At 47.2% G+C, this 22,642-nt stretch overlaps 1 protein-coding gene across 1 annotated transcript in view; it reads left to right on the top strand.

Moving 5' to 3' along the window:
- The window catches only part of adgrv1 (adhesion G protein-coupled receptor V1), a 127,446-nt gene that overhangs the window by 80,066 nt on the left and 24,738 nt on the right, over positions 1 to 22,642 (top strand). The window contains exons 88-89 of the mRNA XM_030359141.1: positions 15,288 to 15,404; positions 18,649 to 18,827. Coding sequence (XP_030215001.1) covers positions 15,288 to 15,404; positions 18,649 to 18,827 — 296 coding nt within the window. The remainder of the gene's footprint in view (positions 1 to 15,287; positions 15,405 to 18,648; positions 18,828 to 22,642) is intronic.

Raw genomic sequence — 22,642 nt, 5'->3', positions numbered from 1 at the left:
ACCTGTTTATGGCCCCCGGATGAGTCCCTGATCTCTATCGGGTATCGTGTGGAAAATTCCGTCCAGTCCCTGCTGGGCTGTCCCGCACTGTACCCGGGTCCAGGCCTTGGGTTTGGAGGCGAGCGCCACGTGTCCGGGACGGTGCTCGTATCGTGCGTAGGGTGCTTTTTGTTCTGCGCTGTATGTCTATGGTCCTGTACTACTCTGCCCATTGGTTTTTGAACGTGTCAGCGCTTTTGTTGAACTCATAAGGGCCATAGTCATTTCTATCATCTATCAGATATTGTTAAAAAATCGAATTGATTAATTAACTTCGAAACTGCTACAGTCACCGTTAATAAAAAACACTAAACTATCCATAACTGCAAAGACTTGCTTTTCGGAAACAAGTAGTGTTGTGACTGGCCTAGCGGTCGATGCCAGCGAGATGGAGGCCAGACAGACAGTGAGACAGACAGATAAACAGAACGTCTCGGTAGAGCTTCAGCTGCGGTCTGTAGGGCCACGGTGCACGGATAAAGAAACGATGATTATCTGGTGTTGGAAACGGGGTCGCTGCGCTATAGGTTTGTGTGAGGTCTCTGTTTCAGATTATATATCGATGGAATGATTAACTGCCTTAAAAATGTGGGTTTTGTTGACACACTGCTATGAAATGAATGGAGGACAGCAAACAGACCAAGCTCCAACTGGGGTTATATTTAACTTGCTTCAAAGGTTCACGTGTGGATGTAGTGTTTGACAGGATGCCCTTTATACAGCGATACTCTGGTATCGCTGTATGTCTATGGTCCTGTAATACACTGCCCATTGGTTTTTGAACGTGTCAGCGTTTTGTTCAACGCATGATGGCCATAGTCATAACTATCATCTATCAGATATTGTTAAAATATCGAATTGATTAATTAACTTTAAATTTGCTACAGTCACCGTTAATAAAAAACACTTAACTATGCAGAACTGCAAAGACTTGCTTTTCGGAAACAGGTAGTAGCTGATTTTGGTTTTGGTTATGTGATCAGAGCTTAAGGAACATATTACCACAGAAGACATTGTTCAACCCGCACTCAACATCACAACCAAGAAGGAAATTTAAGAGTGGCATGCATCCGTTTTTCTGCTGCATAATGTGGAACTTGGGGGGGGGGGGGGGGGGGGGGGGGGTGTTACAGCAGACCAGGCCAGTTACCCCTTCCCACAGCAAGACAACTGAAGATTGTCTCTGTGGAATGGAAATTTACCTGTGTGTGTGTGTTGTCACCATTCACAATTGTGGCAATAACACACATTATACTAGCGACTCTGAGAACAAAAACATTCCGTGCTGATATGGCTCATTTAGCTGTTAAATAAACAACCATTGTGTCATAATTATTGTAGAGTAGTATCAAATTCGAACAAATGAAACAGAAATTAATCAAGTGGTTCATAATAGAAGTTGTCCTGCCAGTTTGTGTTCTATTCAACCTTAAGCCAATGAATCCAGCACAATTGATTTTCTGGGAGTATGTGTCTTGAGGCACGTCAGTCAAAGGACATTTTTAAATAATTACCACACCCTTGTGTCTGGGGGGAACTACTATCGTCTAATATTGTGACTAAGGCTTTGCAATCAGCTGCAGATAATGTGTGTGGCATATGAGTTTCAGTATAACTGGTTTGGCATTGTACAAATCGGTTGTCTGTGAACCCGTTACACGTTTCTTGTAAAGGCACATGCATTGACTTATGAGGGAATATTGACAGTTAGGGTATTTACCAGTAGGTATTCGATACATTTATAAATGAAGCAAACAATACAATTATTTCTTGTTTCGCAAACATCCTTTTTTTACGTGGTATCTCCTTCATGACATTTAACAAAGTAATCTATTCCATTTTGGCACTGTAGCTCAAATATCAGCGTCATTTCGAGCAAACAGCTACATAATCCTATGTTTTTGTCAGTCAGTGGTTGTGAACTTTCCACTTTTCTGTAGTTGAGTTTATTTTGTTAATTAGTTTCAGGGACCATTTACAAGATACATTAGTTGAGATTGGTATAATATGTGACCAGTCTGCTGATATTGGATGCAAGCCATTTATTCCTAGTTATGTTCCCAGCATTGTAGTCATATGAGCGGTTCATTCACCTCCGACACATAAACTCAGATCAAAACGACAGCAGTGTTAATGTGTAGCACCACTGGGCAAAGGGTCAGTACACAGGAAGAATCCAAAAGGGATAAAGCTGTCCTTTGTTGTACAATTTTAGCTCTCTTCCCATCTCTCTCACCCCCTCTTACTCTTTTATGTTTTTGGTTTGTGTAGGTGTGTGTGAGTGCATGTGTGTGTGTGTGTGCTTCTGTGTGTGATTGCATGCGTGTCATCCATGGGAGAGGAAAGTCCACTCGGCCCCTGACCCATCGAATGCGAAACACATTTAGCATCCATTGTGATTTCCCATAACATCCTATGCAGACTTCTTCCATGAGTTGACATGTTTTGTTCGTCTTTGGTTGCTAGACTGTTTATTTTGTTTTGTTCCCGGGGTAGCATGTACACGGTTGGACTTTTAGCTCTGGTTATGAACAACTTCCTGTCCTGCAACCTGCAAACCTGGAACTCACTCCAGAAGGAGAGTGTGGGGGGGGGTGTTGAGATGGAGAGATTTGGATGTTATTGTAAGTTATTCCACATCTCTCTCTCTCTCTCTCTCTCTCTCTCTCTCTCTCTCTCTCTCTCTCTCTCTCTCTCTCTCTCTCTCTCTCTCTCTCTCTCTTTCTCTCTCCCTCTCCCTCTCCCTCTCCCTCTCCCTCTCCCTCCCCCATCCACAGAAAAGGGGAAATAGGAGAAGCCAACTCTGACGATATGACATCTCTGTTGTTGAAAGAAAGAAAGAAAGAAAGGACTAATTTGTGCGTCTTAGCGTCTCAGTCATTGCAGCCGCACTTCCTCAGGAAGTTTATCTGTTCTCAGGCCTCCGACGATCTGTCATTCTATCAGTAAACTCTGTGTGTACGTGTGGTGACGTGCGTGTCTGTGCTGCTGACGTCAGGCATAATTCCCGACACCACTTGTTTGGAGAGGAGAGAGGATGGGAGAGGAAAGTGTAAAGAGGAGAGAAGAGCTTTTCTTTGTTCCGTTAGTGACTCTTTGATTCACAGCTTACATAGCAACGCCTTTTTCCCTCTATGTTCTTTGCATGTGTTCTTTTAGCTGCTCTGATACCATTATTAGATGCATAAATAACGCTTAAGCACAGTCCTGAACTCTGGGCTGTGCTTCAAAGCCCACTAAGGGCTGGCTAGTGATGTCATTGTGTAAAGTAACAGGCTACACCCATGAGACAAGGTGGATGGGACTGTTGGTGTGTGTGTGTGTGTGTGTGTGTGTGTGTGTGTGTGTGTGTGTGTGTGTGTGTGTGTGTGTGTGTGTGTGTGTGTGTGTGTGTGTGTGTGTGTGTGTGTGTGGGGGGCCTGTTGGGAGGTTTGCGTTATTTGCTATTGGCAGATTGACAATTAGAAAGATGTAAAGCTAACAATAGGACCAGAGTGTTCTCTAAGAATTTAATTGACTTAAAGAACTTTTTTGGCATGGAGTATAAACATCTACACTGCCAGAGCAGGTTGCCAAATGAAACAAAGGTAAAAATAAAGAATAAAGAACAACAAGGTGAAATATTGATTATCAGTACAAATACAGTGCAAAAAAATGACACAGTCCTGAAGTAACTTGCACTTTTGTCCAAAGCGACTTAGCATACGTGCATTCAACCATGAAGATCATTCATTGTCTTGTATTTACTCAAGAATCATTTGAGTAAATACCAATTCAGACGGAGCCCCACCCATCCACACACACCGTGGCATTATACTAAACGTATCCGAGAAGCCTAACCCTCTCTAATGGGTCGTGATGGGGATGGTGTTATCACATTGACTTGGAACATGATTGTGTGTGTGTGTGTGTGTGTGTGTGTGTGTGTGTGTGTGTGTGTGTGTGTGTGTGTGTGTGTGTGTGTGTGTGTGTGTGTGTGTGTGTGTGTGTGTGTGTGTGTGTGTGTGTGCATGTCGGTGTGCACGTGTCCGTGCATGTGTGTGTGCGCGGCCATGGCACCTAATGCCACGACAAACCCTGTGTTGGGTTTCTGCACTCGAAACAAAGCCTCAGACTCCCTGCTCTGAACTCTGGACACCAACGCCTCACGACTCACAAGCCAGGTCTCAAGCATGTTTTGCGCCACCAACAGGTGACCCTAAACCCACCCACCCACAGACAGCATTGAACTTTCCCCCATTTTCCAGAAAAAGCACAGCAAACAAGAAGCTGGAGGCCAGATCAGTTTCCAACATCAGGACTTTGTCACCTACCCAGCTCTGGGCTTCCTGGCTTGGGGCCATGACACACACAGCGGTGCATACACCCTGGAAGCAAGTGGGGTCAGTGGTCGACGGTCTGTAAGCTCAAATTAGTTATGGTAACTTGAAGGTGATGGCCATGGTCTGTACATATTAGTCTGCTCCTCTGAGATGGGTATGCTCTTCGTCAGTTCGGCAGTGGTCGCAAGTCTACAGACACTCTGAGATCCCCTGTGTCTAGTGGTGTGTACTTGCCAAGGAGACGGGGCGTCCCAAGGTCGGGCAGCAGACTCCTCTGGTTAGAGCCATTCTTTGGCCAATAGGCGAATGACTAAGGCGAATGACAAATAATAGCCTCACTAAATCTCGATTAAACCGGAAACGGCTCACAAAATGGTCCCCATGGGTATAACGTTAGATTAACTGTTCAGAAATGTATCCCCCTTGCTCTTAAACAGTAAAAAGCAGCCTGACTAGTAGAACTCACTTCTGATTACATTGGTGGAAACGATACAAAAAAAGCGGCTACAAAACTAGTACTAGTACTAGTACTTTTTGGGGTATTTCTTGCCTCGTACGGACCTCATGGCAGGGGCCTGTCCAAAATCTTTACGCTTGTCAACCAACGCAGATGTCCATGACATAAAGTTTCACGACGGTGGCGTAAAAGTTAATCACAAATCAGGAACTGCAGGGCCGCCCAGAGGCAAATATACCCATTCTAAAGTGTTGCTGCTTTAACACACAACTTTAAACTACTGCTAATCCCCACATGAGAGACTAATTCTAGACCAGCTATCAATCAGAGTCATTCAAAATGTATTGCGCACATCAGGGTGACCCAGGCATTCACAAGAGCTTTTAACTTAAGGGTAGGAGAGATTCTACAACAGTCCGTATATCATTCCACTACCCTGGGATCTCCACTTTCACTTTCGAGTTATTGATATAGCAATCCTTAGTATTGAGGAAAACCCCTACCTAAGGGACTATCCTAAGGGAAAGTGAAACATTAAAACAATCACTTTAAAATCACTCTAGGGCTTTTATATGCTTGTTTTTTTTTATTGAATGTAGTCTCACTCCCTCAGGAACACTGCTTGACAATTAACTATACTTGCTGAGAACGACTTCAAATAGAGTAGTTATAGTTCATGACGTATGATTGTTCGTAGGTAAAGTAAAAGGCCAGTTGCTTGTCTAGTAGGTGTTGTGTAATCTTGGGTCCAGCGTTTTGGTCAAATCTTTTTTTCAAACCCTTCCCAAACAAACCAGGGTTTCCAGTGAGCGCTGACTCATCCTGCTCTCATATGTTGGGAAGAGGGAGCTTGTTCTGGCCAGCCTACAACAGTTAAGAGGAAAGAAAACATAACCAATGGTCGAATTTGATGAACTTGTTTACCTCAAAGCTTTTGAGGGCAGTTATATTATCACAAGTTCTACTCGTCAGGAGGATTCAAATGTAGTGAATATATGCAAACAGCCATGTTTTTTGTGCCTTGAAATAATATAACTTGTCTTGAAATGGAAATAGAAAGTCATGCATTATGTTTTAATTCCTTCCTTGGCACAAAAAGTGGATGGAGGGAGGGCACGGTATGAAAGGAAATGGGATATAAACAGACTTGTTCTCAGCTAGTCTGAGAAATCTGCCTGGTCACTTTGTGAACATGCTTTTTCGAACTTGCCAAACTATACACAAAAGCGGAAGATACACTGTTTACGATTCAGAGATCTGGATCTGCCGGTGTGAGGCCCTTGTGAATTTAGCATTCTGGTGCACACATCTCGATCCAATAACTGTCTATATATACGCACACAGCAGCACACAGCACTCTCCACCTAGCTTTTGATGACCAGTAGGGGCCGCTCTAGGTCCACAAAACAAGTTCGGCAGTAACGCTGAGCTGATCTACTTGATCAATAGTTTCCCCCAGAGTCCAGTGCTTATTTAACAGCTATCTATTTGGGGACTATGTAAATAAAAAGAAAATGCCAGACTATGGCATTGTGTACAGAAGGCTAACTTCTTAGAAATGATCACACATTGCAGAATCCAGCCCAGATGTTGCCTAATATACACAAACAGGAGGGTTATATGCATTTGATTTGATTAGACTCAGGAGCCTTAGAGGAATGAAGTAATAGCACAGCAAGGGGTTGTGTTGGTGAGTGAGGCTGCAGCACAATGCACAATGGCTCAGTGAACGGATCACCAAGTAGTTCACCCGGTCAGCCTCTGTAATCACAGAGACTCACGGAGGCTGCAACCCGCTCTGCTTACACAGGGGGTATCGCTGCTATCCAAACTAAAATGGTTGTTGTTGTTCTAGTTCCTACCCACTGCCCTCCCTGGCATTTCACTGAACCCAAGCGGCCGCTCTCGTTGTATTTTCACACCTCTTCCATTTTGCATATCTAAAATTCTAATATCCGCAGCATCACTCCCGCCATCGTAGTGAGACCTGGACTCAGCAATCAATTCCCACGATGATGCAACAGGTCACCATGGAAACAATGCTGCCATCCATCCGTATACTGTGTTGTGTGTTGTGTGTGTGTGTGTGTGTGTGTGTGTGTGTGTGTGTGTGTGTGTGTGTGTGTGTGTGTGTGTGTGTGTGTGTGTGTGTGTGTGTGTGTGTGTGTGTGTGTACTCCTTGGCTGGCCGTGAAGCTATGGTGTAATCAAATTGAAAAACGACCATCCGCAGATCGGTAGGATGGCGTCCATATGGCCGGGTGGACGCGGTCCTAAATATAGCAGCATGGCGTCGGCTCTCTGCTGGATTCATAACAGATCCGGTTTGTAAATAGCCTTCACTGTTGCACAAACACGGGGCGATTAGCTTTTGTCCACCAGAATTGGCTGGAAAGGCCCTTCATAATGTTAATCCTTAAGATTATGCTATTGGAAGAAAACAAATGCCCGGACACACGCTGCTGCAGTCGCCGCCGGGTGTGTTTGTGTTGTGTTGTCCTCCCTCAGAGCTCAGTACTGTAGGTTAATCAAACTCACAGTTACACACACACACACACACACACAAAAGCCGCTTCACACACTGTGGGTTGTGGTCGACTAAAGTCAGCTGAAGCAGCAAGTATGTCATTAGGGTGCTGACCTTGAGCAGCTGGCTTTTAATGGTTTCAGTGTGTGTGTGCATGTGTGTCTGTGTGCGTGTGTTGCGGGAACTTGCGTGGAGTGAGTGGGGTTTCACATCTGGCTTGCGTGTCATGCAGCAGATGTTGATGGACCAGATAGAAGATCGGGCCTATCCAACTGAAGACACACTGGCATAGTTGAATGAAGGAGGGGCTCTTTTAAAGCTAAATGTTTATTGTGTGGGTGGCAATAGTGACGGCAAGTGGCTTCATCAGCAAATTGGTGAGAAACACGATCATGATCACGATCGTTGAGGCATGGAGAACCTGATGGGGTATCTAGATGTGCGAATAGCCGCTTTGAAACTGCCAAATGAAGAAAGTTTACGGCGTCGTGTGTCGATAAGATGTTGTCAATAAAGTGACAATGTGGGAATATTTCTGAGGAAAATGAGTTTCCCCGTGGAGTGCTGACAGATGGCTGTTTGTTCTGGCACAAGCACAAGCCCTTGGAAAGTCCCACCTGCAGTTACTGCTAATCACTAATCTGGAGCTGGGGGTTGTTGATCCATCATGCCTCACCCCCATGAAGGCACACACGCACGCACACGCACGAACGCACACACACACACACACTAACACATAGGATACACACACTAACACATAGAAAACACACACACTAACACATAGAACACACACACACTAACACATAGGACACACACACACTAACACATAGGACACACACACACTAGCACATAGGAAACACGCACACTCATATTTACACACACACACACACACACACACACGGAAACACAACAACTCACTCTCACACACGAGACACACACACACACACACACACACACACACACACACACACACTCTCTCTTACTGTTTCCTGATGGGCTGATGTCAGCAGAGGGAGGTGTGGAGCGGTTGTTTGCTGGTTGTTTGGTAGTCAAACAGCCTACAGGGAATGGGTGTTTATGTGCCAACAGCTGGCTCTGCCTGGCCAGATACGGTAAGTATTAACCCAAAACACCGCTGAACTTTACTGCTTCACTCTCTGACATTAAGAAACTGGACATGGCCATTTCCTTAAACCAGAAGAATAATCTTACAGTAAGTGCAATAAACGATATATGACTTGGGGGGAGAAAGGGAGCAATAGATTAGCATGGGCAGGACAACAATAACATTGTGTGTGGATATACATTTAAAATGAATCTCAAAACATATCCAGTAGTATGTGTTCGGGAGCTGTTCAGTGTGGCGAGGATAGAGAGCGTTGGTTAGAGAGCAGATTGTGTGCTTAAGATATGTTGTTGTGCAGCATGGCCCATGCCCTTTATGGGCCAAGCCATTCAAAGGAAAGAACAAAGAAAGACTTGATCGAGCTAATGTTGAAATCATCTCTCTCTCTCTCTCTCTCTCTCTCTCTCTCTCTCTCTCTCTCTCTCTCTCTCTCTTCTCTCTCTCTCTCTCTCTCTCTCTCTCTCTCTCTCTCTCTCTCTCTCTCTCTCTCTCTCTCTCTCGATCAGTTGTCTTTCTCCCTTCAGCACCTTCCTGACTGTCATAGCAGGCCTCACATGTCTCCTCTGCCTATCCCGAGTCGTGCCCCCCTCCCCCCATCTGGCCCACTAACCCACCTACCCAGCCATCCCCACGACGACCTGCTTCTTACGCCGGCGCATGCAAAAGCCTGCCTGTGTGTGTGTGTGGATCAGGCCACGCGCAAACAGGGATCAGGCACACCAGGGCCCGGGTCTGCAGCATGTGAGAGGGGGTGTTGTGGTTTGCACACGATCAGTGCGACTGCAGCAGTAAACATGTTTCTCCCAGGGGCTTTTGTGGTGGGGGGCGGGGGGTTGGGGGTAGTTGATTGGGGGTTGGGGCAAGGCACGACATGGGATCGAACCTGACATGCTTTCTGAACCGGGACGATGAGATCCGAGCGAATATGATCTTTATGTTTATTGTTTAAAATATGGTTAAGAACACTAAAAAACATAAACAGCGTCGACCCGAGTATACACCTCAGTTTGACCAACATATTCTCCGCCACCGTAGAATACATACCAACGCGTTTATTTAAAACACAGAACATCTTCCTCATCTCTCTCTCTCTCTCTCTCTCTCTCTCTCTCTCTCTCTCTCTCTCTCTCTCTCTCTCTCTCTCTCTCTCTCTCTCTCTCTCTCTCTCTCTCTCTCTCTCTCTCTCTCTCTCTCTCTCTCTCTCTCTCTGAACAAAGGCATGGGAGAGGCAACACCCTCAGAGATGCTGGCTGGGGCTGGAGCCAGCTAGATCTGACTGGTAGCGATAGAGCAGAAGGGGGGGGGGGGGGGTGGAGAGGAGGAGGAAGTGGGGAGCAGCGTACCAAGGCTGGAGCGGGGGTTGGGTGGATCGGGATGGGGTGGAGCTGTGTGTAGGACGAGATTGCATCGAGGGAGGGAGGGAGAGAGAGAGAGAGAGAGGGGAGCATTGGAAAGGGGCGAGTGTGTGTGGTGGGGGGTGTGTGTGTGTGTGGGGGGGGGGGGGGGGTGGAGGGGGAGATAGTGAGGATGAGTTTGGGCTACAGAGAAGTGCTCAGGACATTAGTCTAGATAGAGGCTCAGTGTGTGGGGGGTGGAGGGGGAGGAGGGAAGGATGAGTTGGGGCTACAGAGAAGTGCTCGGGACATTAGTCTCGATAGAGGCTCGGGCACGTAGAAGGAGCCCCCACTCATGGACTGATGTGAGGGAGGCTATTTTTAGCCTGCGCTGGCGTGCTCGGCCCGATTAGCACGGGCGTAGCGAGAGGGCCCGGGGATCAATAGCAGAACTTGCAGTCCGACAGGCCCCGCCCCCACCGCACCGCGGCTGTACCAGCGTGTTCGCTGGCGTGGGCGCGCTCACTCACTTTGAAGTGTTGTCTGCCTTGGTCGGACAATGGATTTCCTTTTAGTGTGCCATATGTGTACATGTGTGGTCTTCCTGGTGAAACTCTGGGCTTGATCCTCAGTCGCACCCGATGATGAAGGAGGGGTCAAGTTGGGAGGTCCTCAGTCAATGTTGAACGCGTGTCTGATTGAACGCGGTGGGCAAACCCACTTTTCGTATCAATGCGGAAGTGAAATGTTTAGTCTGAATTTGTTGAGAAAGTTTCCCCCGGAGGAACACAGTTGCACTACTTCAGGCACTTAGATAACACCGCAGCCAATTGAACGCAGACTGAAATAACAAACAGTCGTCCATGTGCTTTGGAACAAAAGCAATCTTCTGATTGGGCGGTTTTGTTGGAGCTGAACCAATAGCTGGAGTCCATGGCCTTGGGCTGAGAAAATGACTTCTATTTTGCACCATACTCTTAGGCTTTGCTCTCCAACATTACAAACATTACTCAGAAGCTATATTGTGCATGTTTTAATCCTGTTTTTGTATCAATTTGCCCCATTTTATCCCTCTCGGAAGGGTCCTGTCCTTCTCATCAGCTCTGGGTCTGTGTGTCAGTCACGTGAGAGATATAGTCTCACACTATGTAATCTCCTTACCCCGGGATCATAAATGACAGGTTGTTTGCCTTGGCGTGTGTATCTGTGGTTCCTATTTTAACAGGCCTGGAAGGCTACATGTACACACACACACACACACGCACACACGCACACTCGCACACACAAAGCGCATGGATGCTGGTCATTGGAGGAAACCTTCGGCCCTCCCATGTAAGTGTTTGGAAGGGTTTTGGAGCCCGGGGGTCTAGACAGGTCGACTCCTCTGCCGCCACCCCTAGGAGCCGTAGGAGGATGGTCGGGGAGGAGGTGCCTGGATAACAAACAAACCTCGCCCCCAGCAGGTCCCTCTGTTCAACTCTCTGAGATCAACTCTGACCTCTGAGCCTAACGCTAGCAATAACCCAGCCCTGCGTCTTTCACTTAGTGGCTTCTCTTACCGGAGGCACACACACACACACACACACACACACACACACACACACACACACACACACACACACACACACACACACACACACACACACACACACACACACTCCACTCGGTGCATACACACTATTATTGGCCTCGCCCGGCCGTTCGACCGAACCCTTACCTTTACCTGGGCCCTGTGGCTGTGCTGAAACCGAACAGACGCAGATCAGAGCGGTTCCTTGCCCAGCCCTCTGGCTGGGGCAAGGAACCGCACACACACACACACAAACACACGCACGCACGCACGCACGCACGCACGCACACAAACACCTGAATCCAGTTACAAGCGCATCAACACGGCCTACAAAAAACAACAACAAAAAAGTGTTTGTGTTCGACGGCACGGGTCAGCACGCACATCTCTGCTGTGGGGAAGAGCAGAATGTAACAGACAAAACATAATGGATAACAGGTATTCAAGGTATTCATCTGAGCAGTGAGAGAGAGAGAGAGAGAGAGAGAGAGAGAGAGAGAGAGAGAGAGAGAGAGAGAGAGAGAGAGAGAGAGAGAGAGAGAGAGAGAGAGAGAGAGAGAGAGAGAGAGAGAGAGAGAGAGAGGGGGGGGGGGAGGGGGAGGGAGGGAGGGAGGGGGGGAGAGGGGGAGGGAGGGGGGGAGAGAGGGGGAGAGGGGAGAGAGAGAGGGGGGGAGAGAAAGAGAGAGAGAGAGAGATGCAGGCTCCTACAGTTTCTGTTTCACAATGCCTGAATGACCCCCACCTGCTTTATGCCGTCTCTGCTTCCTGGGCTGTGAGGTCATCGCCCGGTCAGCATCCTCCTGCAGAAACCCGCTGGTGTTCATTCTGCTGGTCTGCGATTATAATAAAAGTTGTTTTATTGTTAAAGCCAGATCATCGAAATCGGATGACATAACGATCCTGCTTTTTGCCTCGAGGCTATTTACCATTTCAGACTAATGTGCTATACTAATGTACTAATGTACTAATATCTGAACACTGCCTTCCCATGTAGAGTTATGCTGAGCTGCTATGATGACAACACACACAATTTTGCTGACCAACACCATACATGAAAACCTGTTTTCTCTTACTCTGTTTTGATAAATGAGGGAGGAAAGCAGCAAAGGTCACCTCAGGGTTTTTTCATATTCCACCCAAGCCAGTGTTAGTTAAATAAAGTAGGAAAATCACAGGTGCTCTTACTGTGTAAATGTTGTCATCAGAATGGCCTGCACGCTTGCACTTTCGTTGCACTAATTGTTTAAATTGATATTATAATGATTCATTATAGATTCAAACAAATGAAATTCTTTGTACACAACTACATAGGTTACTGAAGCGGTTTACACCTGCAAAACCACACTATGGAAGTACATGAGCTCAAATAACATCTTAGAAATGTCGCGGTAACACGCCCGAATTTTGCGTGTAAATACGTAATATTTGGTTTTGTTAACGCAACAAGAAATGTACACATTGACATGCGCTTTCTGGTTGTGGCCAGTGAGCCGCACGTCCATTTCTGTTGTGTTAACACGACATCGACATTGTTGATGTTGACTCGACGTTTCTAACACGTTAGCTTGCTCTAATGGCCACTCAAGCATTCTGATGCTTCTCTTCCTGCGCTTGGACAGGAAGAGAAGAGTGCCGCCCCCTCCACTCCCGGCCCCCTCCTCTCTCACCAGCTCTGTTATCATGTTACCTGGATCTTTGTTATCCCTGAGGCTATCCAAGTGTGTAATACAAATGTGTTGAGAGGTTATCAGACAAAGATGCAGTTCTTTCCGTCAGCCCAGCGCACATATCAGCCGGCATTAGTGTATCGTGTACGTGTGTGTGTGTGTGTGTGTGTGTGTGTGTGTGTGTGTGTGTGTGTGTGTGTGTGTGTGTGTGTGTGTGTACTCCGATTACACTTGAAACATTTTGACTTTGCATGTGTTGGCCCCTGCTTGTTTTGCTCTGCGATTGGACCGACTCTATGGCGGGCTGCGTCCTTGACTCACCTTGAGCCTCCCTTTGCCAAAAAAATAAAACGACAACAATGGAGAAAAAAAAGGCAGAAGAAGAAGAAACAGCGAGTGAGTACTCCTTCGCACAAGCCACCTGTCCGGGCCGGGCTCTCTCGCTCCCCTCAAGGATGTGGACGCTGTGCGGGAATGGCCTCATGGCCAGGGCACAGAGCCACAGACAGGGCTTCTGTCCTTCCCATTGAGTCATCACTCAGCCAGACTACCGGGTGATACCTCAGGTGCACCTTGTTCTGGAACACTGTCACTTTCCCAATCCAAACAGTCATTGTGGTGGAGGTAAATTGGGTAATCATGGATTTCACTTCAAGGCGACTTTCCCCTACAAACTGGTTCTGTTCACAGTGTGTGTACATGTGTGATGTTGTTGTAGCAGTGTTTACTGTAGTGAAAAGCTGTTTGTTGAGGTTTGTTATGAACTCGTTTTCTTCCTGCCCTTATATGGATATTTTGCGTCTCAATTCAAGGTGAACCCTGTCGTCAGACTTCTGAGGTGAGAAATGATCTATCTTTAATCGTTATTATGGTCTGAACCCAACTAAATAATAACTAATAAATCACATTATTATCTGGTCCTCCTGACATTACATTATAATATCATGAGAACCAATTGAGACACTTGAAATAGCATCACATTCAAGTTACCATTGTAACTTTAATTTTGATATTAAGTCATTGAAGAATCTGCTTTGTTGACCGCCGACCAACATTGGACTGATATATTGCTTCTCAAAGCAATCCTGTCCCCACATTACTTAAAATTTCTGGCATCAAGTGATAATTCCAAAGTTTGGTTTATTTATGTCGATGATGTTATACAGTAATAGCCCAGGAGGAGGAGAAGAGAAACTGCAGTTACGGGACACGATTGTGGATATAAGGATGGATGACTTTATCTCTGAAGATAAACACCGTGCTGCTCAGAGCCATGCAGTCATTTAAGGATTAGGCGTGGGTCAGGATATGGCGATCAGCTATTCTTGGCCGCACCGCAGCCCAGTCATTGATATCGGTCACAGACCTGACTGCCGTCTGGCCTGCACCACAGGGCTCTGTGAGATGGGCTTTTTATGGCAGAAGCCTCATCACTCATTTCACCAAGAAGGATGTTTGGCGAACACATGGCGTCTCAGTGCCAGTAAGTTCCCCCGGATGAAGCCGAGCCCCCCCTCGTTAATCAGAGCTGTCCGAGCCCCCAATCCGGGTCTCTGATGCTCACTGTGGATTTATGTACCGCGGTTTGCCCTATATATCGCCTGGTAGACTGGGGCTCTGCGCTGGGTGCTAGGCTGTCTACCTGAAGCCAGACGGGGGGGCATTGATCCCATAAACTCTCAGAGGGTCCCCATCTCATTCTCATGCAGCTCAGACCTTCTGGGTCTGTGTGTGTGTGTGTGTGTGTGTGTGTGTGTGTGTGTGTGTGTGTGTGTGTGTGTGTGTGTGTGTGTGTGTGTGTGTGTGTGTGTGTGTGTGTGTGTGTGTGTGTGTGTGTTGATCTCATTCTGGAAGAATATGTCCAGACATTCTGGTACAGGTCGCGTTCTTTAATGTGTGTGTGTGTGTGTGTGTGTGTGTGTGTGTGTGTGTGTGTGTGTGTGTGTGTGTGTGTGTGTGTGTGTGTGTGTGTGTGTGTGTGTGTGTGTGTGTGTGTGTGTGTGTGTGTGTTCTTGATCTCATTCTGGAAGAATATGTCCAGACATTCTGGTACAGGTCGCGTTCTTTAACGTGTGTGTGTGTGTGTGTGTGCGTGTGCACCAATTTGCATTCACGTCGTCCAGTACCTCGATGTGTACAAACAGATATGCATATGCATGCAATGGTTTATAAAACCTCGGCACGGGCAGCCGTTGAGGTGACCCGGGCGGTTCCTAATGTGTACGTGCGTGTGTTCCTCCCCTCAGATCTGCTTCCTGGCGTCGGTGTTCCGTGGGAGGATGTTCTCTGAGGAGAGCTGTGCTGCCCTGGCCCTCTTCACCCACTACTTCCACCTCAGCCAGTTCAGCTGGATGCTCATACAGGTAACCTCGGCTCATGGCTGTGAATACACCCAAGGCTCGTTTAGGTACGGCGCTACATAAACACATGATGCAGCGTTGTTTGTTTACGAGCCCACATTGTAGGTCGTGAACACGTCGGAAATCACATTATTGATTCATTTAATTTGACACAATATAAATTGATTGTTTCAAATCAATTCATCGTGTGCTGGATGTCATGTCAGTCTTCTGAAGTAACCGTGGCTCATTCTCAAAGTTTTTTTTGCAGACAGAGCCCAAAGGCAATGTAAAGGGTTGTTTTGTCAGCTTAGATTGGATGTACTACATTGAATGCATTGTTGTATTTGCAGCAAAAAAAGAATCACAGCCAGTCTGGGCTTATATAGGATCTTCTCCTGACAGACAAAGCTGTGTCTGCAGAGGCTGCTGAGCTTAACAATGAAAAAGCTATTTGTTGGACCTTGTATCCAAACATCAGACATAGCACTGCTGAAGGTAGCCTTATGACTGGGTGATTTACCATTATTTAAATAGTTGTTTCTGTACAACTTGTTTTGAAGAAATGTGTAAAAGTGGCAATAAATCACAAGCCATTGGAAATGTAAATATATGTGGTCCATGGCCGACTGTATGGCTTATTCGTCGTTAATCAGGCGACCACAATATCCCCTCTGTCATATTTATTTCACTGGAAGTCAGACAGGGTTCAAATGTTCTGCTCCTTTCCCAAAGCCCATCCTGATAAGGGGGGGACAAGTCATTCTCTCGCTGCATCCTTCCACAGCCCAAGTGCTTTGATGTAGGCAGTTAAGCTCCAGCCCTTGGCTCGTTGAACACAGCCAGCTTTATGTGAAGGTATAGATGGAGGAAGCGCCACAGGGCTCCACGACTTGACCCACTGTTCCTCCCAAACAGCAGCAGTGACTGCAGCTAAAACGGTTGTGTCAACACACACACAGCCACCTCCTCTCCTTCTGCTCCCTGCTCCTTTGTGACGTCACTCCAGTGAAAAGTCAGCTGGGCTGAGCTCAGGCTAGGGGCTTAAGTAACGGCATGCAAAGACTTTCCCTAAAAACCATGTGAAACAAAACAAGTCTAGGAGAAAGAAAAACACTTGGAGAAAATATGATTTATTTAGATGATTTCCATTATAACACAAGGCTCAAGAATCCAACCCATGGAAACCCCTTGGAAAGTCAGTTGTTGCCTTTTCCACCACTGCTGATTCATCGTGGCATTTCCCTCAATTCTCCCATACACATAGAGCGGGAAAATAAACAATAAAATGTTGCTTAAAACCTGGTAAGTTGTTCACAGAGTCTGTGTTTATCCAATACAATTGTTAAAAACAACCATCGTCTGACGCTGAGCTAACTGACGCAAAATGTTATTTTCCCTCTCAAAGTCGCTACGCGTCTCTCTGCTTCCCTCGCCACTTAATGGGAAACTGTTAATGTGAATTAAATCACTGTTTACGTCGTGTTTATAAGCTCCTCTGGCTCCAGAACCGTTTTTATTTTGCTATGGTGAAGCATCGTGAGATTAGATCCCTGGAGTAAGCTAACTCATAGGCGCTACGTGCTTAGCATCGTATAGACTTGTCAAAGCGCTGCACTGATGACCTCAGGGAATGCTCAACGGTTCTGAAGAGCTTTGGTCACAAGCTGCCTCTTCACATCTACGTGTTGTGATCCGTTCCTCCTGTTTATGTATGGTCGTTTGCCACTCTTTTACTCCTTTACCAGTACTTCAAGGTAGATACTTGAATTGACTGTATTTTAATTCATTTCTACGGGGGAACAGCATTTTTATATTCTTCTTACTATAGACTTCTCATGTTCAGGAAGGTGGTAGGAACCAACTGGTCAACTCTGTGTTTTATAAGGTGATCTGTTGTGCTTTGGTGAGTCCGACGTCACGTCCCAGTATAGGCCTACTATACACCATCCCTTACAAATAAATTGAGTACCTTTTCGAAACAGAGCAAAAATGGTCCTGGCCAAACCATCGCCAAACAATTTGTAGGCCCACATCTATCGGCTGACATTATCCCAACCAGCTTAACGCCAGGCAGGAAGGTATGTGTGATCTACACTGTGGTGCCTGAATTCTCACTATCTGGGGCTGTTCGCGTTGTTGTTGCATTTCTATTAGCATAGATGATAGTCGCTTGTGGTTTGATCTCCCGGTCACAGGAAGGGGTCTGTTTTATCCTTTTCTGTTGCTTCACGGCTGTGTCAACGCTTCAGAGTGGCTATACTCTATGTATATAGCGGATGTTAGACGCAATTGAACAAGAAAGAGATCAATGCAGACATCTCGAATAGACGAACAAGCGCCAAAGCGTAGTGCACTTGAACACAACCTAGACAGAGAAGGCCTTAAGTCTGAGTGTGTTTATGTTGGTCAATTAGACAGGTATGTGGACAAGGAACAATAGCCTCCCCTGCGTCTCCCTTTGTTGACCGACTGTTTCCATGAGTAATGTGTCCCATATTGTTAAACCGCCTCTGGTTGAATACAGATTACACGAGTGCGCAAGGCCACCTTAATGCACGGGCTTACCTGGGCTGAAGTATTTTTTAATACTGACTCATGATAGGCCCCCAGATCGGCGTACGCCCGTCGACAACGGCAAAATGTCTGCCAATAATTTACACGTCTTCATTGTAAGATCCCCTCTCAGGGGGCCTACGAACACTCTCAGCCCCGGGGCCCAATGGCAGTTAATGCAGGCCTGCGAGTTCGGTACTTAGGCGCTGCTGAACACGCTCTAACGCGAGTCTTGTATCTGGTGTCAAGTGGCTGGGGGTGGCCCCCGCGGCGTGTTCCCTCTGAGACACACAGCGGAGGCCCGGTGCGTTCTGCCTGGGCTGCAGTCTACAGCTGATCAGCCCACGTGCCTCTGAAACAAGCCCTGGGTTGTGTGCTCTCAGACGCGTGGCATCCTCTCAAAGCTCGGAGAAAATTAAAACTATAAAAACACGCGTGCGTGTCGAGTCGGCCGTTTGCGTGTGCGTGTGTTGTCTTTGCACCTGCACCTCACATGGACTCAAACACAATACGGTGTTTGTGCGTTCTAGGCACCCTCCTCTCCCTTTCTCCCATCTACGTGCAAACACACAAAAGGAAGCCATGCAACCTGTCAATCAATCAGTCTGTCTGCCCTCAAACCAGTTCAACATTGTACATTGCTAGCCCTAACCCTAACACCTTCCAACCCCATGTGACCCCCACCCCCCCCCCCCTCACCCCCCCCCACCAGGCGGTGAACTTCTGGCAGGTGCTGGTGATGAACGACGAGCACACGGAACGCCGCTACCTGCTCTACGTCCTGCTGGGCTGGGGACTTCCTGCCGTGGTCATGGTGCTGCTGGTCATCGTGCTGCTGGGCGGCTTCGGCTGGACCATCCACGCCGTGTACGGCCTGGTGAACGGGGAAGTGTGAGTGGCCCTCGTGCACGCTACGGATCAGGGGCCCCGTGGGTCGGCTTGGCTCAGGAGGTAGAGCGGGTTGACCTGAAACCGGAAAGTTGCTAGTTCGATCCCCCCGGCTCCTCCTAGCAAGCTGAGCGCCGAGGTGTCCCTGAGCTAGACGTCTTTCGTGGTTGACTCCGCTGCCGGCGTATGAATGTGTGTGTGAACCGTTGTCAGACACTTTGGTTGAGAGCGTCTATTAAATGCCCTCAATGTAAAATGTAAATGTTTGGAAGTAGTACTGTGCATGTACCTACACACTTCTAGACAACACAAAACACACAGAGACAGACCCTGGAGTTACACTAAGGCCTTCGGCGACCATAACGGTAATTAATTGTCTCCGCTGTTTGCTAAATCCCGTCTGAACCTTCCGGATGACTGCAGCTCTCCGGTATTTTCGCAGGGCTTAGGATGGGGTAAGTACCATTTCGGACCTCCGGTGCCTGTAAGCATTGGACTCGGCGTGCCGGGGGGGAAGGAGTAGCGTGTGGGGGTTTGGAGGAAACCAAATTTAAATAAATAAAAAATTTAGAAAATAAACATCACAATGTAATCTTGGACGCACACATGCACACACAAACACCCACACACACACACAGGAAGGAACAGAAGGTGCCCTGTGTGTGTGTGTGTGTGTGCGTGCGTGCGTGCGTGCGTGCGTGCGTGTGCGCATGCATGTGCCTGAGTAAGGGATGTTTGAATAAACAGTCAACTATTTATAGAACACTGACTAACCCCACCCTGATGAAGTCATCGTGGGTAATTATTCCTGCCCCAGGTGGAGCTGTTCTAAACGTTCTGTTTGCATGTTGGTGAGTACACTATTACACCATGCAGTTATAACAGTGATGTCATGGTCTCTGGGCCAGAGTAAACCGTTACTCTGCCTGGTGACTTAGAGGTAGCCCGTGTGTCTGTGAAGGTCAGCACAAAACACTGATGAAGGTGGAACTCTCGGATGCTAAAATTAGCCCTCCGGTTTAGGCGTGTCTCGCTTATGCATGCAAACAGCAGTGTGCTTTCTGCTGGTCTGTGTGTTTGTGTGTGTGTGTGTGTGTGTGTGTGCGTGTGTGGGTGTAGGTTATCCAACACAGAGCTGCCTTCAGTTCATTAGGAAATAAACAACTAGCCCCAACATATCTCTGTCTCTCTCTCTCTGTCTCTCTATCTGTCTCTCTCTCTCTCTCTCTCTCTCTCTCTCTCTCTCTCTCTCTCTCTCTCTCTCTCTCTCTCTCTCTCTCTCTCTCTCTCTCTCTCTCTCCCTCCCTTTCTCGGTTTCTCGATCTCTCCTCATCAGTGTAAGCAGGTGAGCTCATGTTGTTCTCACCCAGGTCTCAGCTGTCCTCAGTTCCAGCCTGCGAGCGGGGAATGGGTATCGAGAAACAGAGCGTGCGTCAGCACCGTTGTCATGTAAATGCCTTGTTGTGCATCTCACCTGTTGTTTTGGTGACTTTCTGTCCCCCCCCCCACTCAACACCCAAGCCCCCGTACCATCCTGATACTAATCCGTACCGTCATCTGGATTAGTCTGGTGCGTCTGTGGACGTTGTTGACGTTGCTGACATTATCCTGTGTTTATGTCGATTTTAAATACTGTTAAAAGCACTGTTATCTTCTTCATCTGTTACCTGCGTGTTGTTTTTGATGACGGCTCCGGTATCCTCATTCAGGCCTGCCAGGCTTTGTTCTTGAATTAGCGCCAAGTGATCTAGGGAAGGTTAGTTTCTCACGCTAGCAGGCTAGTGACTGAGGAGCTAGGTCAGAAGGCCCCTCAGAGTCGCTTCTATGGTGTCTAGCATCTAACAGCAAGTGAGAGAGAAACTGATCTCTCTCTCTCTCTCTCTCTCTCTCTCTCTCTCTCTCTCTCTCTCTCTCTCTCTCTCTCTCTCTCTCTCTCTCTCTCTCTCTCTCTCTCTCTCTCTCTCTCAATCACTCTCTCCCTCTCTCTATGCCTCTCTCTCTCTCTCTCTCTCTCTCTCTCTCTCTCTCTCTCTCTCTCTCTCTCTCTCTCTCTCTCTCTCTCTCTCTTTCTCTCTCTGATTCTTTCATCCATACCTATCCATCCATACAACTATCTGTTCAATGCAATGTTCCAAACACCGACACACACTGTTCGCTACCTGCTGCAGGAAGGCCCGGTGACTGTGGTTGCCGTGGCGACACGGCATTTGCTAGCGTTCTGTCCAAGACCGACTGTCTGAAGGGTCCTCTGTGACGAGCTAGACCGCTGTAATCGCACGCAGAACACATTCAGCAGCAGTGCTTTGGATTGATGTGGATCTGCCGCATTCGATTTTATGAACGTCATCCGACATAAATGTATACGGCCGCATATGCAGAATCTCCACGTCTATGTGTCGCAAGTTGATGTTTTGGGAGAAAATTTGTTCTCATTGCTAATCCGAAACCGTGAGACTTGATTACCGGTGGACATTGTTTTTAGTGCGTCAGTGTTTCCAAACCTTAATGGATGTTGACTCATAGTTTTGAATAATTTGTTTTCGAGTTTTTAGCTCTGGGGCTGAAATTTGCATTCCAACACAGCAACGGAGATGGAGAGACATTGATTGAAGGCCTCAACCTAATTAGACACAGAGCAGGCTACGACACATCGCCTCAAGAGAATGCAGGGTGGAATGTCTGATGAGCTGTGGCTTTGAGGTTAACCCAATGTGGTCAACCCCTGCCCCTCCATGCGGGAAGCCCCAAATAGGCTGTGCCAGCCTCAACCTAGCCCAACGTAGACTTTAACTCACCCCCTTGTCCCCACACAACCGCCATGAGTAGATCACATGGCTCCGTCTGGAAGGGTCTCTTTTTTCATATTATTTGCTTGATCTCACTGCAGGAATCTCTGGGGTATAGAGTTCTTGTGAGAAGCAGAATTCTTGCTGCTCACAAGGCCACGAAAGGGGGGACAAACACACACACACACTTTCACTCACACTTTCACTCACACACACACACACACACACACACACACACACACACAAACACACAAACACCCTTCCATTTCTTCTACACACGCTCCTGTTTTGCCAGGGGCCCCAGTTGATGAAACTGCTTTTGGTTGTCATACCACCGTTGTGTTATGGCTGGCCGAGGACACACAACAACACAACACCAATTATGCCTCTGTGAGAAAACTGAGGGGGTGTCTGCTGTGTGTGTGTGTGTGTGTGTGTGTGCTTGTGAACTGGGGTGGCGATGACAGTTATCAGGGCCGCAGCCGATGGGAGGAGAGGGATGACTGAGGGAAAAGGCGGGATTTTCCCAGAGTGACAAACAACGGACTAACCTGTGATGATTGGACCAGGGATGATTGGACACAAGCGGGAGTCGGGAAACACTACGAAATGTCACAAGTGGCAGAGTTCGATCTAACAGGCCAATAATACACATGCCTGTGATGAACGTGTGCAACCTCAAAGTGGTTTGTGTGTACGTGTGTGTACGTGTGTGTACGTATGTGCATATGTGTGTGTCTGTGTGTGCACATTATTGTGTGTCTGTCTTTATGTCCATAATGTGTTGCGTATATGTGCATGATTGTGTATGTGTGTGTGTGTGTGTGTGTGTGTGTGTGCGTGTGCACACATTATTGCGTGTATCTTTATTTCCTTAGTGTGATTGTGTGTGATATGTGTGTGTTCATGTCGATAGTGTGTGTGTTTGTGATTGTGTCTGATTGTATATGCATGATTGTATGTTTACATGATTGAGTGTACGTGTGTGTGTTTGTTTGTGCACACTATTGCGTGTATCTTTAAGACTATAGC

This window comes from Gadus morhua, chromosome 6 (genome assembly GCF_902167405.1).
Source record: "Gadus morhua chromosome 6, gadMor3.0, whole genome shotgun sequence".
Taxonomy (NCBI): Eukaryota; Metazoa; Chordata; class Actinopteri; order Gadiformes; family Gadidae; genus Gadus; species Gadus morhua.
Note: the sequence above shows the minus strand (reverse complement) of the source record. Positions and strands in the feature narration are given on the sequence as shown.